Below are 14848 nucleotides of genomic sequence, written 5' to 3'. Positions count from 1 at the left end.
GTAAATCTATCTAGTCAAAAACATGAAATACTTACAAGTAGGAAGGAGCTTCTGGGGTCCTGCGTCTCAGCTCAGCCGTCTCAGAAAAAGACTTCTCTATGAGTGGAGCATGTCAGCAGAATACTCTTGAGCCACAGGATAATTGGGGACATTTGTCTGACAAATACCATGTGATAAACTAATGAATGAAGCATGATTGCAAAAACATGTCAAAAAACTGACTGACTGAATACAAATAATAAAATAATGAGCACAGACGTGGGACTAATGATTTATAATTTTATTTCATTTAACATTTCCACAATATAACATCTTTAGTTTAAGACAAAAAAAGACAAAACAACAACCACACATAATTTAATCAGGATACGTCATATACACACAGTGGACCCTCTGGAATGATATCAGCCACTCGTTTAATTCATGACAGAACACCAATAAATTAACTCTGCAACGTCGTGTACGGCCCTCAGCTTTGCTTCCAGGATGCCATTTACTTTCTCAGTAATTGGTTGGAGCAGACATCCATTAGCAACACAATGCCCCATGCAACTTATAACACGTGGGGCAGAGGTTACCGACACGAAAGCTGTGTTTGTCATGATCCAATTAGAGGACAAAGGGGAGCAGCGGAGTAAACAACTGTGCAGTACCCACAATGCACGTCTGTAATGTTGAGCTGCAGCGTCTATATTGTCCCTTAATGCACAGAAAAATACAGCAATACATCACACAACAATATCTTTTGCATCGGAGATTTGTTTCACAGACAGAGGAATGACGTCTTTCTTGTGACAAAAGAAGAAATACAAAATAACAAGGAGAGATTTTCTCGAACACAGCGGAGCCACTTAGTCCAGAAACTTGCGGTTGGGGTTAACGCCGAAGAGAGACACTCGGACTTCAGGCATCATCTGAAACACAGACACACGGATTATTGTAAGCAGGAGGCAACTAAAGATTTATTCGCTGATTTTTCCCCGAATCATTGATTGGTCAAAAAATATATTGAAAAGGTGTGCCACAAATATTTTCCTAATACCCGAAAGGACAAAATTGTCAAGTCTAAAACCAAAAGATATGCATAGGGATGGGTACAGGTATCTTTAAAATGTTAACAGTACTACTACTCTTATCGATACTGCTTATCGATCCGGTACTTGAACAGTATTTTTATTAGTACTTTTTGTAAAAAATGTTGAGGGAAAAACTAAACGAATTGGAAACCGAATTAACGTTGCTTTATTTAAATGTGAAATAAAATAAAAATATATTATTATAATAATATTGTACTGTACTATTTACATTTTTTGCTACTTTGTACTTCTACTCCACTTTAATTCAGAGGTAAATCGTGTACTTTTACTCTACCACATTTATATAATCAAAACATATAATATATATTTTTCTGAAATGGACCAATCTGCAGAATGAGTACTTTTACTTTTGGTACTTTAAGTATATTTTGTTGCTAATACTTTTGTAATTTTACTTTTGGTACTTTAAGTATATTTTGATGCTAATACTTTTGGTACTTTAAGTATATTTTGATGCTAATACTTTTGTAATTTTACTTTTGGTACTTTAAGTATATTTTGATGCTAATACTTTTGTAATTGTACTGGAGTACCGTTTTGCAATGCCTGCCTTTTACTTCTAACAGAGTATTCCTACATTCTGGTACTTGTTTACTTAAGTGCAAGATCTGAGTACTTCTCCCACCTTCTCTAATGGAGTGAAGAGTGCGGAAATAATTATATTTCAAGTTAGAAACGGAGTTGGTTTGATCAAATGTGCAAGATAACATTTAAGTAGCAATAGTAAATATGAAATCTTCTAAATATATATTTTTTCACCAGTACTGATAGCAAAACCAATAACGTTGAGCTTATCGATACCACGGTCTTTAAAAATGCAGCCTCGGGGCCCATTTAATACTGGGTTTCAGTACCCATCCCTAGATATACTTAGGTTTAAGAATATGCAGCTAGGGAACATTTTAGGAGACCATAGAGGTAAAGACTACCCAACATGAAATATGACACAAAGCTCAGAATTAGTAAGTGTAAGCTAAATCAAATTTCCAATTAGAATCATGTTCAATATATCCTAAAAACAACTTGAATTGCTACATAAATGTAAACTTGAATTTGTTGATGAGACCGATTTAAAAGTACTCGTAAATAAAAGTATGATAACAGATATATTTATCCATAAAACATGTGTCACTCCAACTTGTGACACATGGGGTCACTTGTTGTTTCTCATGTAATGAATGTAAGGCTTGCCTAACGTGAGAGCTACGCTAATGTCATTTGGTCAAATGCCTCTTAACAACCACATCCCTCATTTCAAATGGAAATTCAATTCAAAGCAATAAAAGGCAATTCATGTATTTATTTGACCTTTGTTTAGCCAGAGAAAGAAATCTCACCAAGCTAAATATATATATTGGTTAGGTGTATGCTCACTGTAAAAGCAAAGGAGAGTTCCTCTAAATGTTTTCTATTCTCAAAATAAATAAAGAATAATAGTCCATAAAAAAAATAAAGTTTGGGGTTCTTTGAAACTACTGTAAACGTACCTATATCCATTAGTTTCAATAAATGCATTGATGACATGTAGGAACAAGATATTTTCAACATGAAATGAATTAAAGAGGGGATTAATAATAAATAAAGACTAGAAATGAAACTTGAAAGAACGTTTATTATGCAGGTTTAAGAAATGAAGGATTTGAGAGTGATAATATACCTGCTGAGCCATGAGGTCCAGTCTGCTCTCCATCGTGTTGGCCACCTTGATCTTCCCGTTAGCATTATAGATCTCCACGCCTCCAGCACTGAAGAAGAAGAAGACAAACATCAAAACAAGAACATGGCGATAAATCTAACTTTATTATCAACTACGTTTTTGTCAGTGTCTCTTCTGAATCCAGAAAAACTCTCTCTCCGTCAGGCATGTTTAGTTCAGTCACAGAAAGAGAGCGTTTGGTCAACATCAAAAGTCAATCTGTTTGGAAACGCTTTGGTTTCAAGGGGTTTGGCAAGGAACAACAACAAATACTGAGAGACAGCTGTTAGACGGTGGTGTCTGCACCACAAGGCAGGACAAGTTGGTCAATCAGATGGAATTCAATCACATAAAGGTCCCAACAGACTACAAAACAGGAATGAAGCCTGCATGACTTCTTAATGCGCGGTTCTCAATGAGAAAGGTGTTAAATAGCCCTGCAAGTAACAGCTATTTTGTATTATGGATTGATCTGCAGATTACTTTCTAGATTAATCAATTGGTCTATTAAATGTCAGAAAATAGTAAAAAATGTCCAGTCCAAGATGATGTAATTAAATGAATGATCCCAAAGATATTGAGTTTAATATGATATGAATCAGAAAATAAACTGAAAATCTTGAAATGTAGAGGCTAAAAACAACATTTTCTGACTTTTGCCTATAAAATGTGTTAAATTACTTTTTTATTATAAAATAATGGGCTATTACTTTTCTATTGACTGATTCATTGTATGCAGTTCTACTGTTAAATAATTGAGATCTCAATATTGAATAATATGAATATGAAGCAAAAAAAGGTTTAGTTTCAGGGGTCATTTCAACTTGATGATGAAATATGATGCTTACACGTCGGGGGGGATGAAGTTGTCCTGGTCGATGCGGGCCTCGATGTTGATCTTCACAGCGGCTTTATAAATAGGAATATTCCTCTGGATGGAAGCCTGGACGGCAAAAAGTCACAACACAATTTAGATTCAGATGTCAACTGATTTTAAGAGCAGGAACATCAAATAGTTGTGATCAAATAAACAACTTGAACTCTCTAACGGACTCACCTGTACCATCTGCACGTCCTGTTTACGGCAGCGAATTGTCACTTTGGGCTCCAGGAGCTGATACAATCCCTGGTACGAAAAAGATTATGAAAAGATCATCAAACCTGTTTTTAAAATCTCAAAACAGCCTCATCATAAACATACACACTCAGTCAGACACACTCATGCAGTCTGATACAACCATTCTGCGATACATCCTCCCTTTACTCAGATGCTGTTGAAAGATGTTGATAAAGCCTTAGATGAATATGCAGGAGGCAGTTTGTGCCCCTGTAATGACTATTGAGTGCCTTTATTGATGTCAATGGGGTGGACAAAATAGCAGAAACACCTGTCTGTCAGCAAAGAAACACAACAAGCTTTTTATTAGCAACCCCCCACTTTAAAATGTTCTTTTAGTCTTTATTATTTACCTACCTTTATATTGTTTTATTTATTTTATAGGTCAGAAGGATTATCTTATATTATTAATCTAACATGCTTCAATAGCAATATTTATTTTTACGTTGGTCTTTTTTATTTCTTAATTGTTTAACCTTTATTAGAATTATTTGTATTACCATTATCTTTTTATTTGTATTTCTGTAGTACCTATATGTTCACTTTGTTTTATGGGGTTTTATATTTTATATTGTTGCATCGATTCAGTTGTCTTGTGTCTTATCTGTCGGAGAGAAACCATTATTTATTTCATTTGCATTATCATACCTTTGACCTCCTTGTGTCTATTAACCTGATAACATGTTATATTTTGCTGCATGTACCTGTAAAGCTCTTAACAAATAATCTGAGGGGTATTTCTTGTTGTTTATTTTTAACTTGTGATGTGTCATTTTGTAAAGCACTTTGAGCTCAATGTGTTGTATGAAAAGTGCTATATTAATAAAGCGTTATTATTATTATTATAACAATTGAATCTAGACATAATCAAAACTGAACATTGTGACCTTTAGGAAGGAAGGATTTATTGCAGGGCGTTTGTATTAGACTACATTAAGGTTAGTTGGTGTACTTGTGTGTAAAGAAGCTGAGAGGATAAACCCACCTGTAGGATCAAGCCGTCCATCAGAGCTGGATACCTGGCTGGGTCTTTTGCGATGTTCCCGAGCCGTTGGCGGGCCTCGTTCAGCATTTCCTGAGGACACAAATACACACAGGGTTCCTATTATTCAAATATGGTGCACTTACACAATCAGTCTCTCCTCTGTATGCACAGTATGACTGCGTGATGACAGAGCTTGAGTTATAACTGCTTACCGAGATCATATCGTCCCGGGCCTTCAGCACCTTCAGGCGAGCCTGGTTCATCAGGTTTGACATCTGACTGTTAAGTAGACAAATAGCAAATACATTGGGTCTGTTTAGACTTGTGAGGGATTTTTTTTGTTGTGCGGAAAACCCTAAGACTGTTTTGGGCCAGGTCACAAAAGCGTCATTGTAGGATAAAGTGATCGAATAAAATCCCGGAAACTCTGTGTCACACGTACAGATATTTATTTGTCCTTAAAAAGGGAAGAGGACTGGATGTGTCCTGTGATGTGTCTCGCTTTGACTCACATTTTCTTCTGCTGCTCGATCTGCTTCTCCTTCTTCTCGTAGTACTCCATGATCTTCAGCCTCTGGGTTTGGACCAGACGGCCCTTCTCAATGTTGAACTCCTCTTCTGCCTGCAGGAGGAGACACAGTTATATCTTTCTGTTTCTGTGATCTTTAACCAATAATCAGTTCTGCTGGTTAATTTGTGATATGAGAGACACGCGTATTACACAATAAAAAAATAGTACACGTCAGAATATGAAAGGCTATTACCTTTGGAGCTATAAATATGGCATAACATTGTGAAATAAATGTTATATTTACAAATAAAAGACACTTTTTATGCATAACAAGACAAAACCTAAAAATATAAAATGTTATTTTTTTTTTAAATAGAGAAAAAGAGCATATCCTTATATCAAAGAATTAAAAACAGTGATTTTTAAACGTTTTAAATGAAACTGCTGTTTATAATGTGTAATGCAATACTTTGTGTGCTCTTAGCGCCCCTAGTGGTAAGTATCACAAAGGAACAAATGGATAGGATTCATGCATTTTAAAACTTGTAAACTTATTTTTAATGTAGAATCAATGTCTTTAATTATGTATGTTAATTGTCTGATGTTATGCATCCGTGTGTGTTTGCCTGTGCTTATACTATATATTTTAATATTGTGTTAACATCAACACCTGTAAATACATGAACACTGAAACTAAACTCAGTCAGATGAGTGCACAGCACAACAGTGCATTTCGAATCAATTAAAAAAAGGCCATAACTGCTACATTACAGGCCCAAATGTTATCAAATCTAGAATAAAGATACATGTTTATGCTGACATTAAATCAAGAATTAGTTCATTATTTTTCAGCTTTTCTCTCCTCTCACTTCCTGTCAGCTCTCTGCTGCTGACTCATTAATAAAAGCACAACATGTCCAAAAGAATACGTTTTAAAAAAAAGGAAGGGATTATTAATCATCCCTCGGGGTTTCTCTCCACAGCACTGTGTGATTTTACCTTTGCATCAATTTCTTCTGCCTTCTCGTTGGCCTCCTGTTCAATGAAGGCCATCATGTGCTTGATCTGTACACAGGAGGGAGACATATTAAAAACAACCGGGTTCCTCAACGAAAAATATATAGATTCCCCCCACATGTGTTATGGATGCACACGGTTTCATAATGAACATTCAGTCTTAGGAACTAACTGCAAATCATCGTCTCTCTCTTAATGAACTCAGAGGCGATCGTCACCCTGCTGTGAAGCGACTCTGTTGTCTTACTTTAGAACACTGGTGAGGAATGTCTCTGCCAGCCGTGTAAGAAGTATTAGAAGCATTTACTCAAGTAAAACAACCTAAACCACACTGTGAAAACACTACTCTTAAATCATAAGTTCTGCATTTGAAACCTGAATTAAGCAGAAGTATATTTTGGGAAGATGTGTGAATAGTACTTGAAGTTTGAGCAGTTAAAGGCTCCACGTTGTTGGTAGTCTTTATAAGATGTTTATGGAGTACATGTTTGCTACATGAATGTGTGTGTTGCATTTTACTCCTGTAGATGTTCAAAGGAACACATTATGCTTCAGTTTAGGGTAAATTGTAATCGGACATAAAAAAGTAAAGCTGGCAACTTTTGTTGAGAAAATACAAATATTTGTCTCTGGGATGTAGTGGATTATTAGTATAAAGCTGCATTAAAAGAACATACTCAAGTTCTCAAATACAATTACTGTGTACCTCATTAAATTCATACAGTTTATTTTAACCACCAATTAACACTTGACCTTAACTTGTGTACAGTTAGCTTCTGCAGCATTGCATTTTCTCATATGAAGGTTATTTCCATTAAAAAGTCCAGACTGTGGCTCACTCACTCCTAGTTCCTCATCATGTGCTGATCATGTGATCATCCAGTAATATGAACCTCTAAATATCACCCATACGACCCAGCACAGGTTTCAAAATGGTTGCTTATTTAGCTATAACACGCATATTTACGTATAAACCCTCCATTCAAACACACCCTCAATCATCGCATTGTGTATGGTTAGGGTTTATATCAATGCTAACCTCCTGCAGCTATCTCAATGTCATTCTGTTGCACACACTGTGTATTGCAGCTACTAGAAACATTTCACAGCGTGTTAATGAGACGATTAGCAACGTGAAACTGCTCTAGCATCGACCAAAGAGAAACAGATGGATGGTGACAGTATTGAAGGTTAAAAGGGTTTATTACCTGCTTCTGAACGTCGGCATCGCTAAGCGCCATGGCTGCAGCTGTCAGAGGTCCGTGCAGGCCTGCGAGCAGAATTAACAAAAAAATACAATAATTAAAACCGCCGAAAAATAAAACAAAGCATGAATGATAACAAGGGTATGTTAACAATGCAACGAGAGCCTTAAATCCGTGTATATTTACCCAAAAATCAAAGACGAGGAGGTATGAATTAAATCGCCGCAGTCGTGACTCGTAAAGATGTCTACGGAGGATCAGCTGATTGGCGTCGTCACATGATGTTTACTTCCGGTCGAGCAGCCAATCACGTGAGAGAATAAGAGACGCGTTTAACCTGCTGCAGAAAGCAGAAAAGGTATGTGGTATTTTTGATAAAAGAACAAAAAAATACGTCACATACATTTGTAAGTTTGTATAGTACCATTACTAATGATATAGGAACAGCAATGATTATACAGACACGAACATTCAAAAATAAAACACGTACTTTTTTCCTCAACAAAGTTGAGTAATATGTGAAAGTATGTTCTTATTCGACTATTTTTGTCTTATATATATATAATTGTTTTAGTTATATACTTTCCCCTGTAAGCTCTTACTCAATGTGTATCATGTTGTTTCCTTTAAATTCTTTAATGTTTTTATCAGCTATATTCTGTACTATTTGTCATTTTTATAGCTAATTTATTGACAATGCATTGCATATATTTAAAATATTAAATATGTACTTCATTTAAATGTAATCAATTTAAATTGAGTTTTAGTCTCTTGTATTTGATTATTTCATTGTTTGTTTGTTTTACAATCTTGTACATGTTGCCATGCAGCTGTACCATTTAAAAGCCTCCCCTGGCATTGTTTCCATTCTTGTAACACCTCTCACCAGCAGAGGGAAGTAGAATATGGAAAGTTCAGCGTTAGAAATAGCTCTTCTCCTCGTCTGGCATGCGTTTTCCACTTGGTGTCACAGCAGCATACTGACTGACTGACTGACTGATAATATGCTGTTTGGACAGTGGACATAAAACTCCAGAGGCTTGTTTACCAGAATAAAACACTCACCCACTGACCTCTGCTGACCCTCCAGAGACTGTGAACACACAGGGTAAAGTCTGATTGAAACATTCAAATCATTTTTCACCTTTTACCTGCATTTTCCTAATCTTTTTCATTCTGAACAGCCAGCAAAGTCACTACTGCCTGCTCTCCAGCCAACTGTTATGTCACAGATTTGGGTAGTGGGGTGGGTGAGAGAGAGAGAGACTGATAGGGGGAGAGGGAGGGGGAGAGACTTTTGCACAGCTTGTCCATCTTGTTAGTCCTGTGCCAGCTCCAGCATGCATGTCTGCCTATCTGTTGTTGTGTGGCTTCGTGTCTGAATGCACGTCTCACTTTGATCTCCAGCGTCTGCTTCTCATCTAGCATCTCGTTCACCACCGTCACCAAGAAGACACAGGTATGCTCTGTTTTGATTTACATTGCAGAAAGTTTTAGCAAAGTCTGAAATCAGAAGAAAGAAAGTTGAATGCATATACTGATCTGAACGTGATCTGATTTCTCCTTTGCTTGTCGGGCATTGTTAAAAGTGTGTCATCTGTAAACATGTCAAGGGTCATTACAAGTCACTCTAATGTTTTGAAGGACAAAACTTCACCTTGCACGATGCAAAGAAACTAACACGAAGGGCTAGTTTGTTTTATCTCAATAAGATCCTGCACTTTGACATTGACAGCTGACCTTTTGTAAATGATTGTATCTGATATCCCTCTGTCCTCATCTCACTTTAGCACAGATACAGTGCCTTAAATCTTCTTGATTATTTACTTCACCATGAGTCTGTTATTGTTAGGATAGGATCAATGGAAATCCAATTACTCAAGTAGGCCAGTAAGCAAAAGAAGGGTCACAGAGGAGAAAGGGTTGATTGCTTTCAGTGCAGGCAGGGACACAGGAGAGACTCTGTTTGTGAACGTTTCAAATGTTTGGGTGACCAACTTTAATGTTTCAGGTCTACAGGGCACACAGCTTGGGTCAGACAATATGGCCGCTATTGGTCATTAAATGGGTGACGACAGGGGGGCGTCTCTCACAGTCTGCTCACTCTGGAAGAGGTGGAGCCAACATCAAAGGATTTAAGTAATGAGACCATACAAAATATCCTCATCATGAATACAACAAAAAAAGCTTTAACACAAAACTGAGCATTCATAATCAGGTCATTTAGCTCTTTAAGTCGTCACTGTGTACTGGAAATGTTTATTCAAGGCAAAATGAGCTTGTTTTTATTGATTTTGTCCAGCTGCTAGACTCAGTTTCAGAAGGTTTCAACCAAGCTGTTGTGCAACAGGAAGGAAGGAAGGGGTTTGCTTTCCACTGTGAGGCAACACATGAAATAGTGTTTTAGTATGGGAATGCATGGGAATAAGGAAATAACAGAAAGTAATACAAATCATGAATGTAAGAACACACTTTATATATTGATAGGACTTTTTTACACATAATAATAGTTGAGGGTGGGGGAGGACTTTCAAGTTTTCATTAACTCATTTCCAAAGTCACACCTACAGAAGTTTTGAAGGGAAAGTAAAAAAACTGAAGACGAAAGAAAACGTACATTTAAATATTTATATTCATGCAGTCATATCTAAACATGATCCAAATCAGTGTTTTCAATATGTATCTATCTGTGATCCAAAGAATACCATCCAACTTTCTACAAAAAGCCTATTACATCCCTCTCTTAGACCTTAGATGTTGAAACAAACGTACTTAGGGTCTAAAAAAGGAAAGGGGACCGTTGGATTTCTTGAATGCATCCAAAATATTACCAAGGGGATACATTATTGAAAAATGTTTTGGAAACACTACTCATATCGATTATTCTTGTTTACAAAAAGTTTAATTATTCACATTATTTAGGCAATAATCAGAAAAACAAAGTCATGTGATAAAGCCTTCTATCACAATCTAACATCTGAATAAAACTAATAATATTTCTGGCTACAAAACACTGGGTGAAGCTTAAAAAATTGGACTGATTGAGGTACTGAAAACGTATTCCAGAAATGACATTAAGATACAGGTTCTTACATATTTAGATCCAATCCAAAACCAATCTGGAACCAGGTCTCAGGAGATATATCTCCAATACCTCAGAGGGCTCACACCTGACCTCTGTAATGAGAGGTGGTCTGAAACATACAGTGAAGAGCAAGAGTATCTATTCCGGGGTGGCATGGGGGCAAATACTTCATGCAATCAAAGCTGAGACGTGACACAAGGGGTGAGGAGGGTCACCTTGAGACACAAAAAAACACAAGAGTGGTCAAATTTCATCAGAAATTGTATTAAGTTGACATCAAATGTTGTTATCAAAGTATTGTTAAGAATAAGTGTTGGGCTGCTGGAATGTTGGTGTTTCAGACAGTCAATAATATGTCACTCCCACGCTGTGCTCCTACTTGTAGGATTCTCACGTAATGTAAAATCACTGGAATAGCTTCCACTCTTGGGTGACAGATGGAGATGTATATAGTGCCTAAACATAGTAAGATATGCAGGTCGAGGCTATAGTTAGTCACAGCCGCTGCAATACAGAGCAGTCGGTGAGCAACTTTTTCCAACCACAGCGTCACTGATGTCACTGAGAACACTGACCTGTTGAAGTAAGCATGTTGCAGATCATTATTTACTAAAGCCACTGTGAGGAGACATATTAGTTATGCTGAAACATTTGTCAATCTTTAGTTCAGTATTTGTGTTGGGTTCTCTGTGTCATATCATGCCTTGCTGTCTGCCACAATTTATTTTGTTGCATCAATTTGAAGTCAGAGATTTTCATAATGTACTAATTACATTATCAAGGGTAATCAAGGGTACTTATGATGTACGTGTGTTTGAATGTTGGTCTTGAGTCACTTGACATGACATCATGAAATATAAGTGCTATGTTTACATTAGTGTTAAAACAACTTTAAACAAAAATTGGTTGGGTTTTGTTGCACTGTCATGTTTCTACAGTAGCTTTTTTTTTAATATTGTTTATATTTGATATACTATTTTAGATTTTCATTTTATTTGTAATTGTTAACTCTATTCCACTTTTTAAGTATTTGTATTTTAATGTTGAGCACACTGGTCCTGTAACAAAATCATTTCCTTGTGTTGTCCCTTCTGAATTGTGTTGTCCCTTCTGAATTGTGGTGCTCCTTAAGAAGTTTAATGTTAACTGATATCGATATTGATAACTAGTATTTTATGAGTTGAGCGAGGCGGTAGTCCTGAAAGATGCAATGGCGTAGTGTACTTGGGTGTCCATGCGGTGGCTCCTTACTGCAGTAAAGAAAGGGTTATTCAAATCCCACACACTGAAACTGAAGTAAACTGAAAGTTCACCCTCTGAAGATCTATTTTGTCTCTGCAGCAGCCGGTCTTCATTCTGGAGGGAAAGGCCCCAGTCGAGTCCAGCAGGGGGGATGGAGGAGATGGGGAGTCTGGATCCCTCAGCCCCACCTCTGCTGATATGCCTCTGACCCACGTAGAGACTTTGGCCCCCTGGCAGAGCGAGAGCCTGCTGGCAGAGTCCTGGTCCACGGTGGGCGATGCAGACCCTGAGGACACCAAGAGCCTGGACAGCAATGACGACCAGGGGCTGGGCGGAGAGGAGAACCACTCCTCCAACTCTGACATGGTCCACCTAGAGCGAGAGGAGGCGGAGATGCTCGAGGAGGCAGAGAAGGAGGAGGCGGCGAGGAGGACAGAGGAGGAGGAGGAAGACGACGACGAGCTGCAGACGAGCGTGATGAGTGTTTTAGGCGGGGAGAGGGAGCTGGTGGAGCTCAGAGAGGAGGAGCAGGACCTCATCGCCCCGGAAACTGAGGGGCTCCTGGTGTCAGCGGAGGAGCCGTACAAGAGAAAGGAGCCGGCAGAGTTCATGCAGGTGGTTCCCCCCATGGCGCTGCCTCCTCTGCCTATCGTCAAGTTCGACCCCCCCTCCACTACCTCCACCCCGGTCCCTTCAACCACAAGCTCTGAAGCCGAGGAGCTCTACCCCACTCAGGGGCTCCAACCTCCTTCTATCCTTGCACGTATGGCAGCAGAGTCTCTGTCAGAGAGTCATGAGCAGCTACGATTCTCACAGATTCCCCTGTCGGATGTGGAGGGACATTCAGCCAAAGCCTCTGAAGCAGCACCAGAAAAGCCGGAGCCCCCCCCGCCCACTGCGCCAGAGACTCCCACCCCTCTGAGCTCCACGGAGCTGCTGTGTGGAGGCGCAGCTCTGGTCGCGGTAGTGGGGATAGTGGCTTATGGTGCTGTGGCCTACTGTAGGAAGTAGAACTAGAATCACCCTTTAAACACAAATTTGTAAATCTATTCCAAATGAAAATATTCCACTTAACTCTCTGAGTTCTGGATTTTACTCTTTGTATTGTAGTTATTATTAGACACATTAATTTGATTTTTCCGATTCGTTTTGTGCTACCTCAGCTCATGGCCTTTGTTTTTCTGTATACGATTGATCTCTGATCTCTAACATGTAAGCCTGGATGTAAAATCATGTGAAGGTAGAATTTTAAAGAATCCTGAAACTTGAACTAGATGTTTCTTTGTGTGATTGTGTCTCTTATTACTTCACCAGAAAACAACATGAGGGATTCAGGGACTCTTCATATTACTCTAGACTGCTCCTGCAAAGGAAAATACTCATGAAAAGTACAAGTAACTCCAAATGACTTGTACTGCAGTACTTGAGCAAAACCACTTAGTTACTTCCAAAACTTAAAATGAACCTGCTTCTTGGCATTTTAGGGATAGAGCAAAAGGAGAAAAATCACCTATATTGTCATTTTTGAAAAACAAAGAGCAGTGATGGAACAATACTATCTTGGACTGCAGGTACATTATACAAGGTGTCTCTAAAACCCCCAGGCCTGTATCTGGACATCTGGATAATGTGCTCCTCAGGGCAGGAATTTGGGTGAAATGTGATATGTGTTCGTTTTAAAGCCCTGTCCTGCCGTCTGCTGGACAGTCTGCAATATTTCAGCTTGCAACTTTTCAGGAAATATATTAAACTAAGAATGAATCAATAAAGAAACCTCTATTCTTCTATATCCCTAACTATCATGCAATTTCTATGATTTATATATCCTTTTAGGATACCTACAGAATGGTAAGGCACCTTTTCTAAAAATGAGATTTAAAAAAAGTGAAATATGCAACTTTGTTTGCACTGCAAAAGAATAGAGAGTTTAACTGAGATTATATTATAGTAATTAAAAAAACTGCAGAAACACAGTGAAGCAGTCTTAATCTACTACTTCATCTATTTTTTTCCGATGCTTCCCCCGAGGACACGAATGTGATCTCATAGCTAATAATCATAACTCTGTGGTCACACCAGCGTTTATCCCGATAGCCTAATTATATACCAGTGGGTTTGAAACTTCTTGATTTTCGTTGAGTGCCAGTAAATAAAGAAGAACAATGGGGTTGACTGTGCTGCGGTTAGCCTGCCGTTCCCACCTCGCTGCCAACATGCACGCAGCTATTGAATTGAGAAGAGGAAGGAAAGTGCTACTCTGTTTGAAAAGATAAATGGACAGCATGTCTGCTCTGTCACAAAGACATACTGTACCACCTTCACAGACAAACAGGAATCTCTGTCTACAAACACCTAACCACATAGCAACAAATGTACTTTATTGAGTAATGCAAGAATGGCTACAATAATGATAACAACTCTGAAAAGTCTTTGAATAGTTGAAATATACAACAATTTATAAAATTATAATGTTAAATGTTGTTGTTTTTTTCAGCTTTGAAAACATCAACATGTCAAAGGTCTTTGTGAAGGATTTCAAGCAAAACTGAGCATGTTAATGTAGGAGATGACAGGCCTTTTTCTGCACTGAAAAACTGAAATGTTGACTTGAATTAATTGTATTATGTCAACAGATTTCCCATAATTGTATTAGGTTAGTTGAAAGCAATGATATTAAGTTGAACCTAATAGTTTTAATTTTTAACTTAATATTATTGCTTTCAACTAACCTAATACAGTTATGTGACAACTGTTGACTTAATACATGCAATTCAAGTCAACGTATCAGTTTTTTCAGTATTAGCTTTGTCTCAGGGGACATGTTAAACCCCTGGTATAGAAAAGAATAGAGGAGGGGCTCCCTGGTAGCCCACCTTGCAAAGCAGGCATGAAA

The 14848-nt window shown here is 38.0% G+C and overlaps 2 protein-coding genes across 2 annotated transcripts; one reads left to right on the top strand and one right to left on the bottom strand.

The window, feature by feature from the left end:
• Nucleotides 1-265: 265 nt before the first annotated feature.
• On the bottom strand, nucleotides 266-7940 carry atp6v1e1b (ATPase H+ transporting V1 subunit E1b). The gene is made up of 10 exons (XM_034133379.1): nucleotides 7815-7940; nucleotides 7632-7693; nucleotides 6406-6471; nucleotides 5408-5517; nucleotides 5108-5174; nucleotides 4896-4985; nucleotides 3851-3919; nucleotides 3642-3736; nucleotides 2755-2842; nucleotides 266-914 (listed from the first exon to the last, which is right to left on the bottom strand). Exons 2-10 carry the CDS (start codon nucleotides 7662-7664, stop codon nucleotides 852-854), a joined length of 681 nt encoding a protein of 226 aa, XP_033989270.1. The 5' UTR covers nucleotides 7665-7693; nucleotides 7815-7940; the 3' UTR covers nucleotides 266-851.
• A 988-nt stretch (nucleotides 7941-8928) lies between these two features.
• On the top strand, nucleotides 8929-13225 carry LOC117484905 (bcl-2-like protein 13). Its single transcript, XM_034133378.1, has 2 exons — nucleotides 8929-9087; nucleotides 12055-13225. Exon 2 carries the CDS (start codon nucleotides 12154-12156, stop codon nucleotides 12964-12966), a length of 813 nt encoding a protein of 270 aa, XP_033989269.1. The 5' UTR covers nucleotides 8929-9087; nucleotides 12055-12153; the 3' UTR covers nucleotides 12967-13225.
• The last annotated feature ends 1623 nt before the right edge of the window (nucleotides 13226-14848 follow it).

This window comes from Trematomus bernacchii, unplaced genomic scaffold (genome assembly GCF_902827165.1).
Source record: "Trematomus bernacchii unplaced genomic scaffold, fTreBer1.1, whole genome shotgun sequence".
NCBI classification, from domain to species: Eukaryota; Metazoa; Chordata; class Actinopteri; order Perciformes; family Nototheniidae; genus Trematomus; species Trematomus bernacchii.
Note: the sequence above shows the minus strand (reverse complement) of the source record. Positions and strands in the feature narration are given on the sequence as shown.